Source organism: Vipera ursinii, assembly GCF_947247035.1.
Source record: "Vipera ursinii genome assembly, chromosome: 6".
NCBI classification, from domain to species: domain Eukaryota; kingdom Metazoa; phylum Chordata; class Lepidosauria; order Squamata; family Viperidae; genus Vipera; species Vipera ursinii.
In genome coordinates, this window is record NC_139515.1 from 2,046,977 (window position 1) to 2,071,257 (window position 24,281).

The 24,281-nt window shown below is 43.5% G+C and overlaps 1 protein-coding gene across 1 annotated transcript in view; it reads left to right on the plus strand.

Annotated features, from left to right (window-relative positions):
- LOC310642722 (von Willebrand factor-like) overlaps positions 1–24,281 on the plus strand; it is a 131,763-nt gene that overhangs the window by 71,866 nt on the left and 35,616 nt on the right. Inside the window, 10 exon segments of the mRNA XM_083366609.1 lie at positions 1,173–2,560; positions 3,381–3,500; positions 6,704–6,847; positions 7,843–7,986; positions 9,855–10,019; positions 10,786–10,829; positions 15,867–16,044; positions 19,174–19,394; positions 22,326–22,518; positions 23,553–23,894. Coding sequence (XP_083222735.1) covers positions 1,173–2,560; positions 3,381–3,500; positions 6,704–6,847; positions 7,843–7,986; positions 9,855–10,019; positions 10,786–10,829; positions 15,867–16,044; positions 19,174–19,394; positions 22,326–22,518; positions 23,553–23,894 — 2,939 coding nt within the window.

Sequence of the window (24,281 nt, forward strand, 5' to 3'; positions counted from 1 at the left end):
ACAATTAGCATAGAAAGTTTTCCGATTTTTTAAAAATGGAGTTTATGTTTAAAGCCAACAATACGCTCTTTTCCCATGAAGCAGGATTTTTTTTTTTAAAAAATAGCTAAGTCAAACCACTGTTGGTAATTTGTAGTCTGAAGTCAATTCAACAACTTCAATAATTCTTCTCTAGGGTGAAGACAAGCCTCAGGATCTTTCTTAAAAAAAATATATACTTGGGGAAGTTGGTCACAGGATGCTTCTTTGAACTCCATTTTCCCCTTCCCAGCATTATCTATCAATACATTTTTCTCCATCTCTGTTATCCGTTGAGGTCACTGTCTCAAAAAAAAAAAAAGAATTCAAATTATTACATTCCGATTGATCGCTTTTGTTCCACTGAGGGAAAAATATCCAGCCATTTGCTTGTTTCAAATACTGGCCCACAATTTGGAAGTACACATAACTAGCTCAGAATTATATTTATTCTAAAGGGGAGAGGGCTCACAGTGGATCGGTGGTTAAGATGCCGGGCTTGTTGGCTATAAAACTGGTAGCCCAGGTTTGAGACCCAGGTACCATGCAACGGGTGAGTTCCCGTCCTCGCCTCAGCTCCTGCCAACCTAGCAGTTTGAAAACATGCAAATGCGAGTAGATAAATAGGTACCACTTCAGTGCTGGGGTAAGAGCGCTCCGTGACATCATGCTAGCCCCATGACTGCGGACATGTCTGCGCACAGCGCTGGCTCAATGGCCTTGAAAAGGAGATGAGTACCGCCCCCTATAGTCAGCAACGATCAGCCAAATAAAATCTGCAGGGACTCCTTTTTATTACTTATTCTAAAAGGGATAGAATTATGAAATGCAAAGAAAGATTTTAAAAAAGATTTAATGTCAAGGGCAGGAAATTGGGAATCCAGCAGTTCAAATGTATATAGGTTTATTGTATGCTAAGGATCTCTACAAGGGTCTGAAATACTGACGGTCAAAGTAAATTGGAGGTAGATAAGAGTCAGTGGAATTCAAGGTGGGCTGGACTGAGATCTCTTGTGGGCACAAAGAGACTCAAGACTAATGACACATTTGACTCCTCCCTCAGTTTCAGCCTAGTCATCTCCTACATTTAATCTACATATAACACAGAGGTTGAAATGAGGTTTTAACTGTTCGTTTTTTCCCTACTTTGTTAGCCATTGTGAAGTACGAAACCTGACGTGCCACCCTTGTAATCCGGAAGAGGTTGGCAAATTCCTGACCACTGTTAGTCCAGATAAAAATGAGGAAGAAGAAACGGAGGAAGAAGAAGGAGAAGAAGAAGAAGAAGAAGAAGAGGAAGAAGAAAATCCCACACGTCAATATTCCTGTAGCAAAATGATGGACCTGGCCATCTTAATAGATGGTTCCAATAAGCTTTCCGAGAGCGATTTTGAAGAGTTGAAAAACTTCACCATTAGCATGATGGAAAAACTCCACATCTCCCAAAAAAGGATTCGCTTGGCCATCCTGGAATACCGCACCGGTTCACACATTTACCTTGGTCTGAAGGACATTAAAAAGTCAACTAGAATGAAGAAGATTGTGAAAAATATAAAATACACAGGCGGGGATGTAGCCTCTGCCTCCGAGGTGCTCAAATATGTTGTGTTTCATGTGTTCAACAAGGCGCCGCGCACAAACGCGGCCCGAATCGCCATGATATTTATGGCAAGCAAGGACCCCAAGAGAATCCAGGGGATCTTCCCAATTTTGAAAAAAAAGAAAATTATTGTGATACCAGTTGGACTTGGGCCCCACGTGAGCACAGAACAAATTAGACTACTGGAACGGCAGTCGCCGGAAAACCGAGCTTTCCTAATGAACAGTGTGCTTGAGTTAAGGCAACGCAAGGATGAAATAATTGACTACTTCTGTGGTCTTGTGCCTGACGTCAGTGTGGTTCTTTCTACCCAACGCCCAGTCCCAACTCTCCCCAGTGTGCGTGCAGGGACCTACTCTCCCGGTTCGACCGAGGTACCGTCAACAGAGATTTCTATCTCTGTTGAAAAGATCCTGGACATCGTCTTTGTAATTGAAGGGTCCCACAAAGTTGGCAAGAACAACTTTGAAACCATCAAAGAGTTTCTCATCCGTACCATCCAGGAGTTGGAAGTAGGAGAAGAGACCGTTCACATTAGTATCCTACAGTATTCCTTCACCATCACCGTGGAGCATTCTTTCTGGGAACACCAGTCCAAGGAAGTCCTGATTAAGAAGGTGCGGGAGATGAAATTCCAGGGAGGCAATGCAACAAACACTGGACAGGCGCTCAACTTCATCTCTGAGCAGTCGTTTACCACCAACAGAAGAACCGAGCAAGTGCCCCACTTGGTTTACATGGTTACTGCAAATCCCTCCACAGATACCATCGTTCGTCCACCCAGCGATGTCCATCTTATTCCCATTGGCATAAAGCCTGGCGTGGACATCCAGGAACTCAAAGAATTAAGTGAACCACAGGCTCCTATTATCATAGAAGGCTTCGACAATCTCATCAAACAAGGCCCTGACTTGGTCCTCAAAACGTGTTGCTCCAAGAATGGTGTGTTGTCGTCGTTTTCATTTTTGTTTATTTAATTTTTTTTTAAAAAAATTATGTTTTATTGATCTTTAACATAATCACCTTAACATTTGGTAAACGGCGTGTTGTCTGGGTTAGTATTTACAAAACAATCCATAGCAATTAATTTCTATAATTCTATAGTCCATATAATGGCTTTGCTTGATCTTCTCTTCTTCCAATAATATTCCCTTTTGCCAACCTTCAATTCATACATTTCTTATTACTTGAATAAATGTAGACATTTTTCCCCACGTTTCTGCAAATAATAACCACATCAACATAAAGCTTCTTTTCTTAATTGATCGTCTTGATTGCCTCGTCATAGATCCTGTTTACAGAATTCTTATTGAAATTTGTTTTCCCCACAACATTCCAAGCATTCGTACTGGTTAAGATTTTCTCAAAATTAGTTATGCTTAAGTATTTAAGTCTTTTTTTTTTTTTTTACTCACGCAAGCTTCTTGTTGTTTTTAAAGTTCTGAGAACAGAAGCTAAATGGTTGGCTCAAAGGCGCTTTTTCAAGAGACAACTGGTTTTTTTTCCCCTTGAAGACATTTCGCTTCCCATCCAAGAAGCTTCTTCGGTTCTGGTGGGGAATGGAAGGATTTACATGCCTTGCAGTCATCTGTCATTAGCCCTCTTTCTGCGGACTGCAATTGCACACGCGTATGATGTACAACTTTATCATTTCCCTAACTTTCTGATTGTCCTCTGGGGTTGTTTTTTTGTGAAGTTAGGCGACTCGCCAGTTGACTAGTATAGAAACCTTGACGATGTAACGATTTAAAACCTTCTGCAGAAATTTGCACCAAGCCAATGGATGTGATATTTCTCTTGGATGGGACCTCAGACGTTGAAGAAGCTCAGTTTGAGGAAATGAAACGTTTTGTGAAAGCATTTATTGAACACGCTGATGTGGGTGAGTATGGCCTCATGTGAGACTTCAGGATGCTCTGAATTTGTTGTCTACAAGAAGGAAGCTTTAAAGTAAATGACATAAAGTCTTCTTAAAAGGAACGTTGATTTGTCTCTATGGAGCATTATAAACATTAGCATAGGAATCTACCTCATCTACCGGGGGCGCAGTGGTGAGAATGCAGTACTGCGGGCAAACTCTGCCCACAGTCAGGAGTTCGATCCTGACCGGCTCAAGGTTGACTCAGACTTCTGTCCTGCCAAGGTCAGTAAAATGAGGACCCAGCAACAGGCTGACTCTGTATCTAAGCCTCAGGGGGCTCAGTGTTTAGAATGCTGGATTGCAAGCTAACTCTGCCCACTTCCAGGAGTTCAATTCTCACCGGCTCAAGGTTGACTCAGCCTTCCATCCTTCCGGAGTCAGTAACCTCCGAGGACCCAGATTGTTATGGACAATATGCTGACTCTGTAAACTGCTTAGAGAGGGCTGTAAAGAACTGTGAAGTGGTATATAAGTCTAAGTGCTATCGCTATCTAAGCTGTGGTGGCGCAGTGGTTAGAATGCAGCATTGCACACTAACTATGCCTGCTGCCAGCAGTTCGATCCTGACTGGCTCCAGGTTGACTCAGCCTTTCATCCTTGCAAGGTCGGTAAAATGAGGACCCAGATTGTTGCAGGGTAATATGCTGACTCTGTAAACCGCTTAGAGAAGGCTGTAAAGCACTATGGGGCAGTATATAAGTCTAAATGTTATTGCTACTGCTACAACAAGGGCCTTGCTCTTCAGAGTAACTTCTGCTGCTTATGGTCTTTCTGCCACACTAAAATTATTTCTGTGCCAGAGGTTGACAGCTCCTTGGAACTGAAAGTTACATCTCCCTTATTCGGTACTCTGATGAAGTGGCTAAGCAGAGAACAGATACTTCTGCACTGACTCTTAGGATCAATTGGATTAACCACAAATCTCAGCCTTGTAGCTGTCGTATTTTGATGCAACAAAATCCAGAAATATATTCAGCCACTTGCAGGAATAATTTATTTGCTAACGTTAAAAGCTTTTGGAAAGTGAACAAATTTTCTGCAGGTATTAATTTGTTAATCTTCAAGCTGCTACAACAGAAAGCTTTTTTGTTGATTAACAAGTAGAAAGGCGCAACTTCCCTTTTTTATAACAAAATAAAAATGTCTTGATATGTGGGCAGTGGGAAAAACAGTAAAGAAACAAAGACAAGGTCATTCAAGGTCATTCAACTTTCACTGCATCATTCACTTGTACTATCAGTGGATAGCTGAGCAAGGATAAAGAAATCTATATTCTTTTTTTTAAAGAAATGTTTTATTGGTTTTTGTTACAGTAACAATCCTTAGTGCCTAGTGCAAAGCGTGTTGTCTTGCTTCATAAATTTTGAAAAAAAAGCAATAGTAGTTAATTAACAGTCAATAATAATTAATTTTTTGTACTTCCATACTTAGTACATTAATTAATAGTATATTTCTTTGATCTTCCCTTCTCCCAATAGTATTCTCCTTCTACAATCTTAAACAAATATAATTCTTAATATTTTCAATACATAAATGGTTAAATACAAACATTTTTCCATGTTTGTACAAGTAATAATAACATCCACACAGGACATGTTTTTTTATCAACTCATGTTGTTTTTATAAAAATCTTATTAGTTCACCATATAGCCTATTTTCATAATTCTTATTTAAGCTTAATTTCTCCTTAATATTCAAACAGTTCTTATCAGTCATAATTTTCTCAATATTTATCATCTAAATATCCAGATTTTCCATTTAGATACACCATCCAGATGTTTTCATAATTCATGCATTATAAAAATACTATACTGCTTATGTATCTTATGACACCTACCTATAACATCTTTTCTGATCAGTTTATATTTCACTTATGTTTGTAAAAGTTAATTTGTTAATTCCCTTCAAATTAATTTACCTTTACATTTCAAACTTTTCATTCACATACATCATCTCAATATTTTTACATTTTATATATTATAAAAAAAATACTATATTACTTATATCTCTTATCCCTCTTATTGTAAGGCCCCTTTATATCCAAAGTCATCTGTTCTTTTAATGAAATCTATATTCTTTACTGAAAGACAATGGGGAAGGTAAACATTACTTTAAAGTCTGGTTTAGTCACTAATAAAAATCAAGGATGCTTAGACCTACCAAGAATCCAAACTGGTCCTGATTGGTTTCAGGTTTTTGAAGTCCTCAAAATATCTTTCAGAAGAACCTCAAAAGCAAGCTAGTTTTCTTGGTAATCAGGGCCTCCAGAAAGGTAGGTCCCGTTTCTGATCACACTTGGATGACCAGATGTGCCCATTTTGCAGGCCATTTCCAGCTGTGTGGGAGATCTTTAGGACTCCAGGCGTACTCCCCAAACTGGAAAATGTGCCGCATCTTAGTAGCTAAGCCATCTGGGAGCAGCATGACCATCACAAGTTATGCTCATTTTATTGGTCTAAGTACTTGAGGAAGTATAGTAGGTAGAAACCCAGAAGTCAATAGTAGAAATGGAATCTGGTAATCAGGCTCTCTTTCTCACTATGATTTTGGTGCTACACAACTGCAGGTTATCAGTCTCAATCCGCTTGATGGCTTTATGCTGCTCTTCTAATTGTTTGCCTTTTCTTTTGCCTGGTGCAGGGGTGGGCAACCTTGGCTCTTTTATGACTTGTGGACTTCAACTCCCAGAATTCCTGAGCCAGCCACACTGAGGGAAAAGGGAGAGGTTTCCAAGCTGAGCCACGCTGGCTCAGGAATTCTGGGAGTTGAAGTCCACGAGTCATAAAAGAGCCAAGGTTGCCTACCCCTGGCCTGGTGGATTGATGAAGTGAAAGAGACTGTGGATGGGCTGGGAAATGCACAGATGAGAGTGTGGCTACAAAAAAGTGAGAAAAACCACAGCATTTGCTGGGCATAGACAAAGAATAATAAATGAGCAGTATGATGGCCTAGTGGTGAAGACGTTCACCTCCCACTCAGAAGGTTGAGAGTTCAATCCCACTCAGATATTTCTCTCCTAGGGCGCAAAGAAAAAAAAATCTGCTGTGAACTCCACAGAGGTGTCAGGAAAGGCATCCGGCTAGTAAACACTCAGCTCCATCCAGTTGCCTTGACTCTACCTAGAATTAAATGATTACAGTGTTATCTTTTGGCTTCCTCTCCAGGTCATTCTTGGACTCAAGTTGCGGTACTTCAATATGGAAAAGTGAACTCTCTGGAGATTTCATGGAACGTACTCCAAGAAGAAAGAAATCTTCTGAAAAAGGTGGACTCCATCCATCAAAGAGAGACAGGGCCAAGCAAACTAGGTATTGCAAAGGTTTTGCTTTAATCAATTCTAAGAAAGTTTGTTGAACTAGTGATGGTTATTCTTGTATTTATTTAGAATAGAATAGAATAGAATAGAATAGAATAGAATAGAATAGAATAGAATAGAATAGAATAGAATAGAATAGAACAGAACAGAACAGAACAGAACAGAACAGAACAGAACAGAACAGAATAGAATAGAATAGAATAGAATAGAATAGAATAGAATAGAATAGAATAGAATAGAATAGAAAGGTCTTCTAGTCCATCCCTCTGCTCAGGCAGGAAACCCTATACTATTTCAAACAAATGGTTGTCCAATCTCTTCTTAAAAACTTCCACTGTTGGAGCATTCCTTCTGGTGGCAAGTTGTTCCACTGTTTAATTGTTCTCACTGTCAGGAAATTCCTCCTTAGTTCCAGGTTGCTTCTCTCCTTGATGAGTTTCCATCCGTTGCTTCTTGTCCTGCCTTCGGGCGCTTTGGAGAATAGCTTGACCCCCCCCCCCCACACACACACACTTCTTTGTGGCAACCCCTGAGATATTGGAAGACTGTTATCACGTCACTTCTAGTCCTTCTTTTCATTAAATTAGACAAACCCAATTCCACTCAATACATTTAAGTTGTATTGATACAGTACTGTATGTATTTCACATTAGTTTTAGAAAACCTTGCCAACTAAAATTCATGTTACAGTAGCAGGGAGAAAATCTGGGATTTTAGTCTGTTGAAGAGGTTCCATTAAGAGCCACCTTATGTTTTCAGCCAGAACCGTGGCCGCAAAACCTCTCCATAATATTAGCCTTACTTTGCTCGACAGTCAATGACCTTGGACTTAGAGCAAATACTGGAAGCAGAGTGATCTTACTCTAAGCAGCTCACAACTTGGGGTGAAGAATCCCAGCTTTGAATTAGAAGATTTTCTCCTCTTCTTGATCTTTTCTCGTCCTTTGCTCCGCTCACAAACTGCGATTGTCCGGTGATTATTTTCAGGGGATGCCATCGACTTCGTGGTTCAACATGCCATTTCGGAAGCCAACGGAGGGCGACCCAATGCATCCAAAACGGCTGTGATCATTGTGGCAGGTACCTCCAAGGACGCTGTGGAAGCTGCTGTCTCTTCCGCAAGAGCCAACGGTAAGTTTGTTATTTTGCCATTCTACTCTTCTATATTTTGGAAACGGACCTCCAGCTTGTGGGATGTGAAGCACCCCTGTTCTTTTTCTGCTGAAGTATTACAGTGGTGTTCTGCACACTGCATCCAGTAAGACAGCCTACAGCTGTTAAGCCACACTGAATTCCTTTGGGGAACATAGAGAGGTTGATGGTTGCAGGTGAAAGAAAAACTGATTCTTTTCTCCTGGGTAATGTTGCACAAAATCCAGACCTCTGCAGTTGCCATGCAGGAGAGACAAGGTCACCGTGCATAATTTACATGTGGCGGTAGTGTAACATGTAGCCCAGCCATGACCTCAGCATCTACTCGTCACTACCAGTATAAATCTTCAGATAGGATTACCACTTCAGGTTGTGTTGTTAAAGGTAGTCGGAAGTTTTTAAAGCCGACTGAAAAAGGAAAAGCTGATTATTTCCCTTGATAGTAATCCCGTTCAACGCTCTTGCTGACAAGTTGGGGAGTTCCATAATCTTTGTCAAGTTGCAGACATGAAAAAAACAAGCTCTGTTCAAAATAAATGTGGCTATGACTATTGGCTGAACAAACATGGATCCAGAGTTGGTGGTGTCTTGGAAATCCTGCATTGGTCCATAAGCCAGTTTTCTTTTAAGGGTGGAATTTGTCTGAAATGGTATAGGGTTTCCTGCCTAAGCAGGGGGTTGGACTAGAAGACCTCCAAGGTCCCTTCCAACTCCATTGTTCTATTCCATTCCATTCCATATTTTCTATTCTATTCTATTCTGTTCTGTTCTGTTCTGTTCTGTTCTGTTCTGTTCTTCATTCCTATATTCTATTCTACTCTACTCTACTCTACTCTACTCTACTCTACTCTACTCTACTCTACTCTATTCTATTCTATTCTATTCTATTCTATTCTATTCTATTCTATTCTATTCTCCATTTTCTATTCTATTCTCTATTCTCTATAGAATTTCTCTATTCTATTCTGTTCTGTTCTGTTTTGTTCTATTCTTCATTCCTCCTATTCTATTCTATTCTATTCTATTCTATTCTATTCTATTCTATTCTATTCTATTCTATTCTATTCTATTCTATTCTATTCTATTCTATTCTCTATTTTCTATTCTATTCTATTCTATTCTATTCTATTCTATTCTATTCTATTCTATTCTATTCTATTCTATTCTATTCTATTCTATTCTATTCTATTCTATTCTAATAAATTGTGAAATTATGTTATCCGTGTGATATGATAAATGTAGCTTCTGAGAGCAGCTGAAGACATAAAATGGACACGTGCCTGATCAGATAATAGACATGGATGTCAAATTATATGGTTTTCCTCACTTGATTCTTTGTACTTGGGTAGAACATTAAAGTGGGAGCAACATGAAGCATTTTAGGGCTAATTCAGCTTCTTACAAAAACTACAGTCTGTTTCCATTTTAAAGCGGTGGTGTCGGCTTTTTTTGCTGAGGCTGAATTCTTGATTGACCTAATTATTATTGTTACACAGAGCCTCACCAAGGAGGTGGGGGGGGGAGGAAAGCATTTGCAGTAGAACTCAGCTCTTGATTGTGCAAAGCTTTTCAGGCATATGTTCAACCCCCACTGGTTTTGATATCAATTTAGGATTATTTTAATGACATTGATTCATTGTAAAATGAGAATAAGACTTTTACAGTAAAGTGGTGTGGTTTCCCCCCCCCCCCCAATATTCTGTGAGTATACTTTGCCCTGATTTTTCCAGAGAATGGAAATTATTATTATTATGCAAAGGCTGATTTTTAAGCAAACCATTTTTTAACCCTTGTATTGAAGTTCAAACTGAATTAAGGAGGATTTCAATCTGTACTGCTTTTCGCAGGAGTTGCACTGCTTCCCATCGGCGTTGGCAGCAAATATAATGCGGAGCAATTGAAATCTTTAGTGGGGCCATCTGCTAAAGACAAGATCATCGAATTGCAACATTTTGAAGATCTTTCTACAATGGTCACGTTGGGTGTTGAATTTATGAAGAAACTTTGTACAGGTAAGCCTCCTATCACACCACACTCTAGATAAGCACACATATGTTAAGACTTTTTTTTTAGAGTAAAGCTGTTGTATCTTTGGTTTCTTACCCTGTTTCCAACGGAAGTCCCGTTCTCTTTCTTGAGACAACAGCAAATGTCTTTGAGCAAATTAGCACTTCACAATATCCTGCTTAAAATTATCCCCGTGCAGAAAATAATGCTGATGGAATCTTATTAAAAGAAATCAAAAACTGTGGCCCAGCTAGGAATTCTCAGTTCATTAATTCATTGTTCAATGGGAATGTCGACACAGGTTTAAAAGATGACAAAGCTGTTAAAGGAATATATTAAGTCTTAGTAATCGTACCGTAATTATTTGCGGAGGTGGAAAATTATCCTCTTTATATTGGGAGCAAACACTATCCTCACAAATAAGAGACCGGCTTCTGAATATGAATATACATTTTTTAAAAAAGATCACCCAAAGAGCAGTTCAGGGGCTGCCCCAAAGAAGAGAGAGGGTGGGTGTCAACCTACAGTATTGTCCAAGGCACCTGAAGGCAGGACAAGAAATAATGGATGGAAACTCATCAAGGAGAGAAGCAAGAAAGGCCATCAAATGGGGCAAAATTCACTTAACAAAGATTTTGCCTAGCAACATAAATTTGGGGCCCCACTGTAGTCATAAACCGAGGACTTACCTCTACCCCTGTTTCAGTGTGATTTTTATCTCAGATTTTATGATTATGCCTTGCAAATGTCTTTTGATGACTTGCTTTTCAGAGCCTGCCCAGGAGTGTATAGATGAAGAGGGGAATATCCGAGCAGTAAGTATATCATTCGTATGTCCTGTGAGTTTTAGATGTGTTGGCTGTTATGGGTGGCCCATTCACAGAGTTGGAGATGACTGGCTTGGGCGGGAAATCAAGGTGAGGGTCCTTGGTGCTCTCTGAGCCTCCTGGTTTTCTTGCAGACGTTTCATGACCCAAACTAGGTAACATCATCAGTGCTAGAAGGGAGTAGGGCTTGTGGAATGAAGAGGAGGAGGAGGAGGAGGAGGAGGAGGAGGAGGAGGAGGAGGAGGAGGAAGAGGAGGAGGAGGAGGAGGAGTATGGGATCCTTGGCGCTGTCTGACTTGGTAGTTTTCTTGCAGATGTTTCATTATACAAGTTAGGTAACATCATCAGTGCTAGAAAGGAGTAGGGTTTGTGGAATGATGGAGGAGGAAGAATGTGGGGTCCTTGATGCTCTCTGAGCTTGCTTGTTTTCTTGCAGACGTTTCATTACCTAAACTAGGTAAAATCATCAGTGCTAGAAGGGAGTGGGGTTTGTGGAATGATGGAGGAGGAGGAGGAGGAGGAGGAGGAAGAGGAGGAGGAGGAGGAGGAGGAGGAGGAGGAGGAGGAGGAGGAGGAGGAGGAGGAGGAGGAGGAGGACTGTGGGGTCCTTGGTGCTCTCTGAGCTTGTTTTCTTGCAGACATTTCATGACCCAACCAGGTAACATCTTCAGTGCCAGTAAGGAGTGCTGTTTGCTATTGGTTGATATTCTGGGGTCTTGCCTGTCTGAGTGGGTGGGTGGGAGTCTTAGGGATTCTTTGGTTGGGCTACTTACTAATGGCTCTTTGGCAATGTCTTGATTGGGGTCTTGGTCTGAAGGTGACCTCGGAGATAATCTATGCTGATCTGAGAGCTGATTACTGGTGGAGGAGAAGAGCCGGAGTCATCTTCTCTTTGGGGCTGGTTGATTGTCTAGTTGAAATCAAGGGCCAGATACTTCTGAGGCTGAAGATGCCTCAACTATCCTGCATTCCGGCGGGGTCGCCTGCCTCAGTCCTGGTCCCCATGACTGTGTTGGTGACTTTCTGTCTGTAGGGGGAAGACTTGCCTTAGATCAAACGCTGCTCATTTTCTTGGATTCTGGAGTCCTTGGCTCATTCGAGACGTTTTCTCATTGCTTTTTTCCTAGACAAATTTGCCCATTTTCCCCTATAAAGAGCTTAAATGACTTGGCATCTCACAAACAGAGCGTGCGCTAATGAAAGCAAGCCAGAACCTCTTCTGCCAAGCTCATGCGTGAACCTCTTTCGTTCCTCTATTTCCAGCAGGGATTCGTGGAACTAAATTCCTCCATCTCTGCCAAGAGCAGCCGAGCCTTTTTTTATTGCTGAAAAATGCACCATTATGATTTTCTTCAGGATGTTTGGGTGGGCAGTGAGGGGATTCTTATTCTGCACTTGACTGCATGAAGATTCGCTTTATAAAACCCTAGTGAGGCCACACCTGGAATACTGCAACCAATTTTGGTCACCATACTACAAAAAAGATGTTGAGATCATGGAAAAAGTTCAGAGAAGAGCAACTAAGAGGATCCAAGGCCTGGAGACTAAAACACACGAAGAACGGCTGCAGGACTTGGGTCTGGCTAGTCTAAAGAAAAGAAGAAATAAGGGAGTCACGATAGCAGAGTTCCAGTATCTGAGGGGCTGCCTCAAAGAAGAGGAGGGGTTCACGTTATTCTCCAAAGCACCGGAGGGAAGGACAAGAAACAATGGTTGGAAGCTGATCAAGGAGAGAAGCAACCTGGAATTAAGGAGAAACTTCCTGACAGTGAGGAAAATCAACCAGTGGAACTGCTTGCCACCAGAAATCGTGGGTGCTCCATCACTGGAGGTTTTTAAAAAGAGACTGGACAACCACTTGTCTGAAATGGTATAGGTTCTCCTGCTTGAGCAGGGGGCTGGACTAGAAGATCTCCAAGGTCCCTTCTGGCTTCTATTCTATTCTATTCTGTTCTGTTCTGTTCTGTTCTGTTCTGTTCTGTTCTATTCTATTCTATTCTATTCTATTCTATTCTATTCTATTCTGTTCTGTTCTGTTCTGTTCTGTTCTGTTCTATTCTATTCTATTCTATTCTATTCTATTCTATTCTATTCTATTCTATTCTATTCTATTCTATTCTATTCTATTCTATTCTATTCTATTCTATTCTTGTTGTTCAGTTGCTAAGTCCCTCTGACTCTTTGCAGCTCCATGGATCCTACCACGCCAAACACCCACCCTCCCTCCTGCCTTCACTGTCTCCCAGAGGTTGCCAAAATCCATGTTCACTGTTTCGATGACCGTCTCGTCCTGTGCTGTTCCCTTCTCTTTCGGCCTTCCCTCTTTCCCAGCACCGAGACCTGTTCCATTGAGTCCTCTCTTCTCACAAGGTAGCCAAAGTATTTGAGCTTCAGTATTTGCCCTTCCAAAGAACAGCCAGGGTTGGTTTCCTCTAGGGCTGACTGACGTGGTTTCCCAACAGCTTTCTCCAATGCTACCATTGGAAAGCATCCATTCTTCGGCACTCCGCCTTCCTTGTGTTCCAAGGTTAAGCCTTTGGATATTGTTCATAGAGCTTTCTTGGTTAAGCATACTGGAGTGGTTTGCCATTTCCTTCTCCAGTGGGCCAGCTTCTGTCTGAACTTTCCACTATGACCTGTCCACCTTGAGTGGTCCTGCCTGGCCTGGCTACTAGCATCATTGAACAGTGCAAACCCTTTCATGGCGAGGCAGCGATCCACGAAGACGCATCCAGATTCTACCATGTTGAAAAAGTATTACCTCAAGAGGACGTGACGGATGGGAATTCAGTTTTGTCCAAGGGACGTAGAGTCTGTTTCAGTATTAGCATCCTGGTTGCCCTATTTTGGACCGAGCAGATGGGATAAAACGGATCTCCACCCTCTGAAGAATGACCACTGGGAAGGAACATGTCCGTCACGAGTCTTCCAAGGAATGTCTGACTTCACAAAATCTTGCAAAACAAAATCTTGTTTGACTGGGAACAAACGTCCTCTTTGCAGACTTATGATCCTAACTGGGACTCGAACTTCCATCACTCAGGATTGCGGTTGTTAAGTGACCTGCGTCTGGTTTTGCAGCCTTTTGGCTGCAGTCGTTAAGCAAAACACATGGTTGCTAAGCAAATCCTCTTTCCCTCCATTGACTTGGCTTGTCAGAAGTTGGCTGGGAAATCACATGACCTGGTACATACATGCTGGTTGCCTAACATCCAAATTTTGATCATGTGACTGTAGGGATGGTCATTAAGTGTGAGGACTCTTCATCAGTCACTTTTTTAGCAGTGCCATAACTTTGAACGGTCAATGGGGAAAAAAGTCAGGTTCTACACTTAGGCAAGAAAAACCAAATGCACAGGTATAGTATAGGGGGTACCTTGCTCAATAGTAGCAACTGTGAGGGGGATCTCGGAGTTCTAGTGGACAATCACTTAGATATGAGCCAGCAGTGTGCTGCAGCTGCCAAAAAAGCCAACACAGTGCTAGGCTGCATTAACAGAGGGATAGAAGCAAGATCACGTGAAGTACTAATACCGCTTTACAATGCTTTGGTAAGGCCACACCTGGAATCCTGCATCCAGTTTTGGTCACCACGACGCAAAAAAGATGTCGAGACTCTAGAAAGAGTACAGAGAAGAGCAACAAAGATGATTAAGGGACTGTAGGCTAAAACATATAAGGAATGGTTGCTGGAATTGGGTATGTCTAGTTTAATGAAGAGAAGGACGAGGGGGGACATGATGGCAGTCTTCCAGTATCTCAGGGGTTGCCCCAAAGAGGAGGGAGTCAAGCTATTCTCCCAAAGCATCTGAAGGCAGGACAAGAAGTAACCGACGGAAACTGATCAAGGAGAGAAGCAACCTGGAACTAAGGAGAAACTTCCTGACAGTGAGGACAATTAACCAGTGGAACAACCTGCCTCCAGAGGTTGTGGACGTTCTAATACTGGAGGTTTTCAAGAAGAGACTGGACAGCCATTTTTCTGAAATGGTAAAGGGTTTCCTGCCTGAGCAGTGGGTTGGACTAGAAGACCTCCAAGGTCCCTTCCAACTTTATCATCATCATCATCATCATCATCATCATCATCATCATCATCATCATCATTATTATTATTATTATTATTATTATTATTATTATTATTATTATTATCATCATCATCAATCTGGATCAGCAGTGTTTCCTTCTGGTGTAGCTCAAGATTTTCTGCTAGAAGCACTTAAATAGCTTTGTGTTCCTGAAGGCTAACGTCAGTTTTTCTTTTCCAGCGTTGAGAAAAGTTTTCTTAAGTCATTACTTTTTTATAATATATGGAAGGCATGCTACCCAGTGTAACACTGAGCATTGTTCTCGCCCATCAAACTGATTCCACACGGTCATTGTTTTGGAATCTAGCACGTAATGAATCAAAGTCAATAATCAAATCCTGTGGATTCCAGGGAGAAGGAGTGATCTGATTTAGGTCCAGAATACCAATTTCCCCCAATTTGGAACTTTTCCAGTTGCATAGATTGCTAGAATTCTCAGCAATAGCCATGCTGGCTGGGAACGAAAGTCTAGAGCAGGGGTAGGCAACCTTGGCTCTTTTATGACTCATGGACTTCAACTCCCAGAATTCCTGGGCTGGCTCAGGAATTCTGGGAGTTGAAGTCCATGAGTTATAAAAGAGCCGAGGTTGCCTACCCCTGGTCTAGATATTAGGAAAGCACCCAAATTTGAGGAAAGCAATTCTACACCATTAATCTTTTCCAGGCAAAATACACTGCATTTTGTTACTGGCTTTGATTAATGTCTTCTCCCATGTATGTTCAGATGAGAGGTGTCCAGCCTTGGCAACTTGAAGACTGGTGGACTTCAATTCCCAGAATTCCCCAGCCAGCATGCATGGCTACCTAAGGAATTCTGGGAGTTGAAGTCCACAGACCTTCAAGTCACACAAGGTTGGATACCCCTGCTTTTAGATTATAAATCACAGTTTGGTGCCCACTGAACTCCTCTTTTAACTTGAGTGTGTGTCCTTTTGTGCAGCCTGGTGACAAGTGGCAGTTGCTGGATCCGTGCTACAGTGTGAAGTGCTTACCAGGTGGCCACACAGAGCTGGAAAGCCACCGGCATCTTTGTGAGAAGACGGCCAAGCCAACATGTCACAACAATTTCCCAGCTGTTAAAGTGGAGGAAACGTGCAGCTGCCGTTGGGTGTGTCCTTGTGAGTAGTTGTCACCACCAACTCAAAATGGAGGGATAATCTGTCAGTATGGTTTGGGGCGAAGGAAAGGAGAGGCAAGTACTCATGTATGAAAAAGAGGCAATGGAGTGCAGGATTTTTTTAACGTCATCTTCCTTGTGTATTTGGATCCGACACTCACTGCAAACAGCCACATAATGTTCTAGCGCATTTCTGAACTTCATCGCCCATGTGTCACAGCCCCTAGCATGCTTTGGAGACACCACTGACCCAGAACCTGTAGGGAATAACTAGGGAGAGTTAAAAGAGGTATCAGTCTAGAATCTCTATGCAGTCACAAGCAAACTCAGTCCAGCTCCTCTTGAGTGCGGTTGACTCTTATCTAACTCTAAAGGTAAAGGTAAAGGTTCCCCCGCACATGCGTGCTAGTCATTTCCGACTCTAGGGGCCGGTGCTCATCTCCGTTTCAAAGCCGAAGAGCCAGCGCTTGTCCGAGGACGTCTCCGTGGTTATGTGGCCAGCATGACTAGACGCCAGAGGCGCACGGAACGCTGTTACCTTCCCACCGTAGTGGTCCCTATTATTCTACTTGCATTTTTGTGTGCTTTCGAACTGCTAGGTTGGCAGGAGCTGGGACGAGTAAGAGGCGCTCACCTCTGTTACGCGGCACTTGGGATTCGACCCGCCAAACTGCATCGACAAGCTCAGCGTCCGCTAACCATTAGTTGAGGAGATAGTTGTGCACAGGCTGCTTGGCAATGAATCAATTTTAATGGACCCTTCCCCTGGGGTCCTGCTTTTTCACACCTGATCGAACCTCTTCAGATTTTCATTCTGCTGTGGGAGAACCTCAGGATTCCATAAATCGTTCCAAACGTTGAAAGGTCTTCAAGGTTTTTGCCTGGGGATCTGCCACTATGTTCTGGGATCCTGCTGCCTCAACAGATGGATTTCTCCAGTTAGAGAACAGGACTGCAAGTTTCAGCAACATCTGCTCTTTATAGGCAAAGGCAGAGTTTGTGAATTAGTACAAGGGGACAAATATAGAGTGCCTTCTGGCCACCACGTGGAGCGCAGGATGGAATACAGGAAAGCAAAGAATTATGTGACAAAACTGCCACCCAGAGCAACAGTACTTGACACACAGGCTTCACAATCTGCCAATATGTGATTCGTATTCATTCTGGTCCATGGACCGATACCGGGCCGCGGCATGCCAACAACCAGTCCGCACAAACAAGCAAAGCCCCATCCGTGGGAGGCAGGCAGCACACAAAACCACGCACTCTCCGGTACGCGGAAAAACCTCTCTCCACGGAACTGGTGGTCCCTGGTGCCCCAAAGGTTGGGGGCCTCTGTATTAATTGACACAGAAGCAAGACAAAAGTTGTATAAACAAGTTGCTTTCAAGGTTATAGGAAGTTGTTGTTTTTTTTTGCAAGCTGTCAAGGATAGAAGATACAACCAAACACCGCTGAGTTTTGGTCACCGGATCTGTATTTCTGTTATAGATTTCCTTACGTATGCTCGGGTCTGCAGATGTGCGTGTTAGAAGTTTTCATACTCTGCGGTTGGGTTTGTTTGTTTTTTTTTACATTTAAACTTTGCTTAGATTGAATTTGCCTTCGGAGGTGTGGTGGATGTAGGAAGGGGTGCAATAGGAGAGCTCTCGAGACGTCGTCGTTCAGCCCTGGGTGAAAATTTTTTACACTGTTTGGTTGAGCCAAATGGGGCATTTCATTTCTCAATTTAAGGGAATCCAAGTTGGCTTTAAGGCTCCTTCTCTGAAAGTAAATTACTTTCTGCCTGCAAGGGCGTGTTTCGTAGGCAACTTTCGTGAAGAGAAATAGCAGAAAGCAAAGGCTTAATTGAACACATATTCACTCACCGAGGGCAGATGTGGTTTTTTTCCCCTAAAGCTCGCGGCCGGCTACATTTGGATAAATAGTCTTTCGTCTGCCAGGTGGAAGGGCCATCTTCCCAGTGAAACGCCGAGAAGGTTGTGAGAAGCCACCATTTGAGGCTACCGACATTAAAAGATATCCCCACATTTCAGTCAATACTACAACAGAATCCTGCAGAGAGACGAATGGAGTGGAGCAGCAGTTGGCAAGCGGTGGCCCAGCGCAGCTTGCTGATCTCTTAAGTCAGAATCAGAATAGAACAGAGCTGGGAGGGACCTCAGAGGTCTTCCAGTCCAGCCCCCTGCTCAAGCTGGAGACCTATCCTTTCAGACAAGTGGTGAAATGATATATTTCACCCATCCAGCCACATGGACGGTGGTTAGAGAGGTGAAGCTTAGATGCTATCGGGTCAAAGATTTTCTGCTTCCATGCTTGACGGCAAGGTGCTGGTTGAGCTGGAAGATAATCACGAGTAGTCAACCAGCAACTGACTACGTGTTTCTAGGGTGAAATGTTCAAAGCAGGAATTTTGACTGGAGAAAACATCAACTCGTCAAGCCCCCAAAAATGTGTCCTGCAGCTGCCCCCCAAAAAGCCAATGCAGTCTTAGGTGTCAACAACAGAGGGACAGAATCGAAATCACGTGAAGTGTTAATACTACTTTACAAGGCCTTGGTAAGGCCACACTTCGAATACAGCATCCAGTTTTGGTTGCCACTCTGTGAAAAAGACGAGGGGGGACATGAGAGCAGTGTTCCAGTATCTCAGGGGCTGCCCCAAAGAAGAGGGAGTCAAGCTATTCTCCAAAGTGCCCGAAGGCAGGACAAGAAGCAACGGATGGAAACTGATCAAAGAGAGAAGCAACCCGGAACTAAGGAGGAATTTCCTGACACTTAGAACAATTAACCAGTGGAACAACCTGCCTCCAGAAGCTGTGAATGCTCCAACACTGGAAGTTTCTAAGAAGAGACTGGACAACCATTTGTCTGAAATGGTGGAGGGTTTCTTACCTGAGCAGGGGGTTGGACTAGAAGACCTCCAAGGTCCCTTCCAACTATTATTATTATTATTATTATTATTATTATTATTATTATTATTATTATTATTATTATTGTTGTTGTTGTTGTTGTTGTTGTTGTTATTGCTGAAGTTCCCCTGTTGCCTTACAAGTGTGAGCAAAAGAAGAGGAGTATGTAACAAATGAGTAGGGTCCTCTGAAGGTCCCCTTTTAACTTCCTCTTTGTAGGTACCTGCATGGGAAGTTCAACCAGACACATTGTCACCTTCGATGGGCTGGATTTTAAGCTGACGGGCAACTGTTCCTACACCTTGTTTGAAGACAAAGAGGAGGACATTGAAGTGACACTTCACAACGGAGCTTGCAGCTCGGCCCCCAAAGTCAACTGCATGAATGCCATTGAGGTCACCTATCAGGGCTTCTCTCTGCAGCTCTATAACAACATGACGGTAAGAGACGGGGGGGGGGGAGAGAAAGGGGGAGTGAGTGGCTCCCTTGCATATTGATTTAATTCGAAGAGGCCAATGAGAGGCGATTCAGCCAATAACGGGTTGCTAAAATGCCCAGCGGATTTCATTTCAAGACAAAATAAATGGAGAACCGGTTTGATGCTCAGCGTGGTGACGGATAGCACGCTAGAAACCAGGGGGCGGTGAGTTCTAGTCCCACCTGAAAAAGCCAACTGGGTGGTTGGGAGCCAGTCATTGTCTCAAGGTTTTTGTTGTGGGGAAAGTAGAAGGAGGAAGGAGTACTAGGTAGCCCAAAGGTGCTTTTTCAAAACTCAACTTGACTTTCTTTGTTTTTCTTTGAAGACTCTTTACTTCTCCTCCAAGAAGTTTCTTTGGCTCTGACTGGATGGTGGGGAGTGGAAGAATTTATGCTCCTTGAAGAGAGCTGGTCATTTGCCTTCTTTTAGAGAGTCGTTGAGGCCACTTGGAGTTTTACCTGTGTCCTCAGGGTCACCTGAGTGGTGCAAATGACCAGCTTTCCACTAGGAATATAAATCCTCCCATTCCCCCACCATCCAGTCAGAGCTGAAGAAGCTTCTTGGATGAGAAGCGACATGTCTTCAAGGAAAAACAAAGAAAGTCCAGTTGCCTCCTGAAAAAAAGCATCTTTGGGATAACCATGGCCTGGAGGACCCCAGGGACATCGAGTATTAGGTATATTCACTGCCTTGAGTTATTTATCAAAATAACAAAGGTAGGATAGAAAGAAAATAATAATACACGTGAATTGAAGTCAGTGAAGTGAAAGGAAATAGTCACCATGTTGGTACTGAGGATCCCGCTCGACAAACCAGCATGCCTGGCTTGAATGTCTGTCCATGTTTCCAATCTGCATTTCGTGAGCTCCCAGTGTCCCATCCGTGTTCGTGAGATTAGAAAGGCAAGATTTATTTTTGATATGTAAGACGTTCAGCTGCTTCCTTTTAGACCAGGGGTCCCCAATCTGTGGGCCGTGACCTCTTGGCCAATGGGCTGCGTGAAGGGATGGCCAGTGGATGTGTGTGTGCGTGTGTGCACTCACCCCCACACTCACACAAGCGCTGCTGCAAGCGTCCCTCGGCGCTAGCACCACCCCACACCAAACATCCCAACAGGACTAGTTCCACTCCGTGCCAAACATCTCACCACACTAGCACCACCCCATTTGTGGCACTCACACTGCCCCGCTTGCACATGCGCTCGCGCGTGGCCCATTTGCATATGCCCACGGGCACATAGCAGTGCCTGCCTCACTTCCCAGGCCCCCAAACCAAAAAGGTTGGGGACCTCTGTTTTAGACCACTAAAGGGCTGTCATTCCTTCAGAGAGCTACAGACTGATTCAAAGAGAGATCGTATTCAAAACGGAGGTCCCTAACCTTTTGGGCGCCAAGGACTAGAGACGTTTTGCCACGGACTGGACGGTGTGTGGTTTTGTGTGCTGCCTGCATCCCGCAGATGGGGCTTTGCTTGTTTGTGCGGCCTGGTTGCTGGCATGCCATGGCCCGGTACCGGTCCATAGACCGGGGGTTGGGGACCCCTGTCCTAAAAAGACCCCCACCACGGTTTGCCGTGATCGTTCCTTATGCCCAAGAGCGAACCTCTTTCCGTATAAAAAGGAATAGGCTGTCAGGCTGTGCTCTGGAACTGGACACAACCCAAATTCCAGGACAAAAACAGGGTAATTCGGAACAGATTGCCATTTAATTGTGGTGGGTTGCGCTAGACAGCGGTAGCCACTCCAGAAGTTTCGTGTGCTGCAAACGTGGCACCACAGCGATGCCAGAGAAGATTTATTTTTCCCCCTTCTTTGGGGCCTTGTCTCACCTGCCCTCCTTTTGCCAGCTGGGGAAACGAGTTTTGTTGCCCACTTTCCATTCAGGCATGCTCTTGTAGTCCTCAACTTACAGCGGTTGGATGAGTGACCATTCAAAGTTACAACGGCACGGGGGGGAAAAAGCGACTTTTGACTGCTTTTCACACTTAACAATCATTGCAGCATCCCCCGGGGTCACATGATCAAAACTCAGTGGCTTGGCAACTGGTTCCTATTTATGACAGTTGCGGCGTCCCGGGATCACACGGTCCCCTTTTGTGACCTTTTGAGAAGCAAAGGGGGAATGGGGAAAGCCAGATCCACTTAACAACCGTATTCCTAATTTAATAACTGCAGTGATTCACTTAACAACGGTGACGAGAAAGGTTGTAAAATGGGACGAAACTCACTGGACCTCACTTAGCCACAGAAACTTTGGGCTCCTGTACTTGGCTTTCAACCCAATGGTGGAATTTAGCTGCCCTTCACATCCCTGTTGCTTCCAGGTTGCTGTTGTGATTCAGGGTTAGCCTGTGGGTTCGGCAGTTGGGTCGGACGACTCAGAGGAGGAGGGAGGTGTTGAAGACCTTGCTGAGGGGGTTGAAGATCTTGCTGATGAGAGCCCTCAGCCAGGCCCCTCCCACTTGGTCACCACGGAGACCCAGCTGTGTGAGCCTGACAGCGTGGATGAAGATGACCCACCGCTGGCCCTGTTCAAGGACGCCCGACGCAGGAGGCAGTCAGTCAGGAGTAAACAGAGGGAGGCAATGGGGCACCTCGGAAGGAGGCACAGAGAGGCCACGCCCTGAACTGTATTTAAGGAGAATGTGTGGGAGGGCTGGTTTGCTGAAGGCAACCGCTTGGATTGTTCCTGCTTCTTAGCTCGTGTTTTATGGTTGGTGTCTTGTCTTGCTCTGTTTTATGTGAATAAATTTGGCAGGCTTTATTCCAGCCTCTTGCCGTTTGTAAAGGGGTCGTCCCTGCTTTTGCTGCAGGGCCGGTAGCAGGCTGGTACAGAACAGTTGCTGTGTTTGATTTCTGTGGCTTAACTCTTCTTTATCCCACTTTTCAACACAGGTGAGCGTGAATGGCGTGGCTGTTACTCCCCCCTTCAGCAATAGTCAAGTGGAAGTCAACATCTACGGGACAATAATGCACGAAGTCAGGTTTTTGCAGCAGAACCACACCCTGGCCTTCACACCAAGCAACAATGAGTTCACGTTACAGCTTAGCCCAAAGAGCTTTGCCTCCAAGATGTATGGACTGTGTGGTACGTTAGAACATTCACTCCTGAAGGGCCGTTTCAGATTTTTTTAGTGATTACCCAGGCGTCTTGAACACTAACATCTCTATAGTAAATCTTGACATAAAGGATCTCTGTTAAATGCATTCTGTCTCTATAATGCTTTGGTAAGACCACACTTGGAATATTGTGTCTAGTTTTGGTCGCCACAAGACATTGAGACTCTGGAAAGAAAGAGGGCAGAGAAGAGCAACAAAGATGATTAGGGGACTGGAGGCTAAAACATACAAGGAATGATTGCTGGAATTGGGAAGGTCTAGTTTAATGAAGAGAAGGACCAGGGGTGACATGATAGCAGTCTTCCAATCTCTCAGGGGCTGCCCCAAAGAAAAGGCAGTCAAGTTGTTCTCCAAAACACCTGAAGGCCAGACAAGAATCAATGGATGGAAACTAACCAAGGAGAGAAGCAACCTGGAACTAAGGAGGACTTTCCTGACAGTTAGAACAATTAACTAGTGGAACAGCTTGCCACCAGAAGTTTAATAATAATAATAATAATAATAATAATAATAATAATAATAATAATAATAATAATAATAATAATAATAATAACAACAACAACAGTAACAACAACAACAACTCAGTCAGCCCAATGTTCAGATTGGGTTTGTCATCTTCTTCTTCTCCTCCTCCTCCTCCTCCTCCTCCTCATTATTATTATTACACTGTCAGCCCAATGTTCAGACTGAGTTCTTCTTCTTCTTCTTCTTCTTCTTCTTCTTCTTCTTCTTCTTCTTCTTCTTCTTCTTCTTCTTCTTCTTCTTCTTATTATTATTATTATTATTATTATTATTATTATTATTATTATTATTATTATCATCATCATCATCATCATCATCATCATCATCATCCGTAGCGGTGCAAGGAAGAGGCTAAACAGGTTGGGTAGTTTAGCAAACAGTCTGGATGGGTTTCTTCTCTGTCCCTGTGAGCAGAAGACGCTTTTTCCGTACGAAGGACCGGTGCGGTTCCTTAATCCCTTTCCGGCCTCTTTCCTTCAGGTGTGTGTGACCAAAACAGCGGGAATGACCTGCTCTTAAAGAACGACTCCATCACTCGGGACATCAGTGGCTTCATCCAGGACTGGACCATTCAGGAGCCAGGAAGGGTTTGCAGGGAGAGAACGGCTGAGGTTTGCGTGGAGCACGCAACGGCCCGCTGCAGCGTCCTGCTTTCCAACCTGTTTTACGAGTGCCATCAGCTCATCCCTCCCAACACGTTCTACGCAACCTGCGAAGAAAACAACTGCTTTGGGGAGGAAGTGTGCGAGATTGTGGCCTCCTACGCCCACCTGTGCAAAGTACACGGGGTTTGCGTGGACTGGAGGACGCCAGATTTCTGCGGTGAGATTTTCGTTCCTTCCGATAAGAAGGTCACCTCTGTTTGTTTGGTTTTTTTTTGCACTGCCTTTAATTTCCTTACAGGGTCATCGCAAGTTAAATAAGAAAGCAGGTCGTTTTCTCCTGCTTAAGCAGGGGGCTGGACTAGAAGACCTCCAGGGTCCCTTCCAGCTTCATTCCAGTCCATCTGCCAACCTAAGCCGTTAACGCTCTATCCAATTTAGGCCCTGTCATTCCAACCATTGTTCACACTCTAATCAGATAATAAAAAATAGCTCCGGGATTTAAAGCGATGTGAAACATTTCCTTCCATGGGTACTTAAAAGCAATTTACGTCAAGGCTAAATGGGGAAAAAAATAATTCAAACCCAAACCTGAATTTGTATCCAG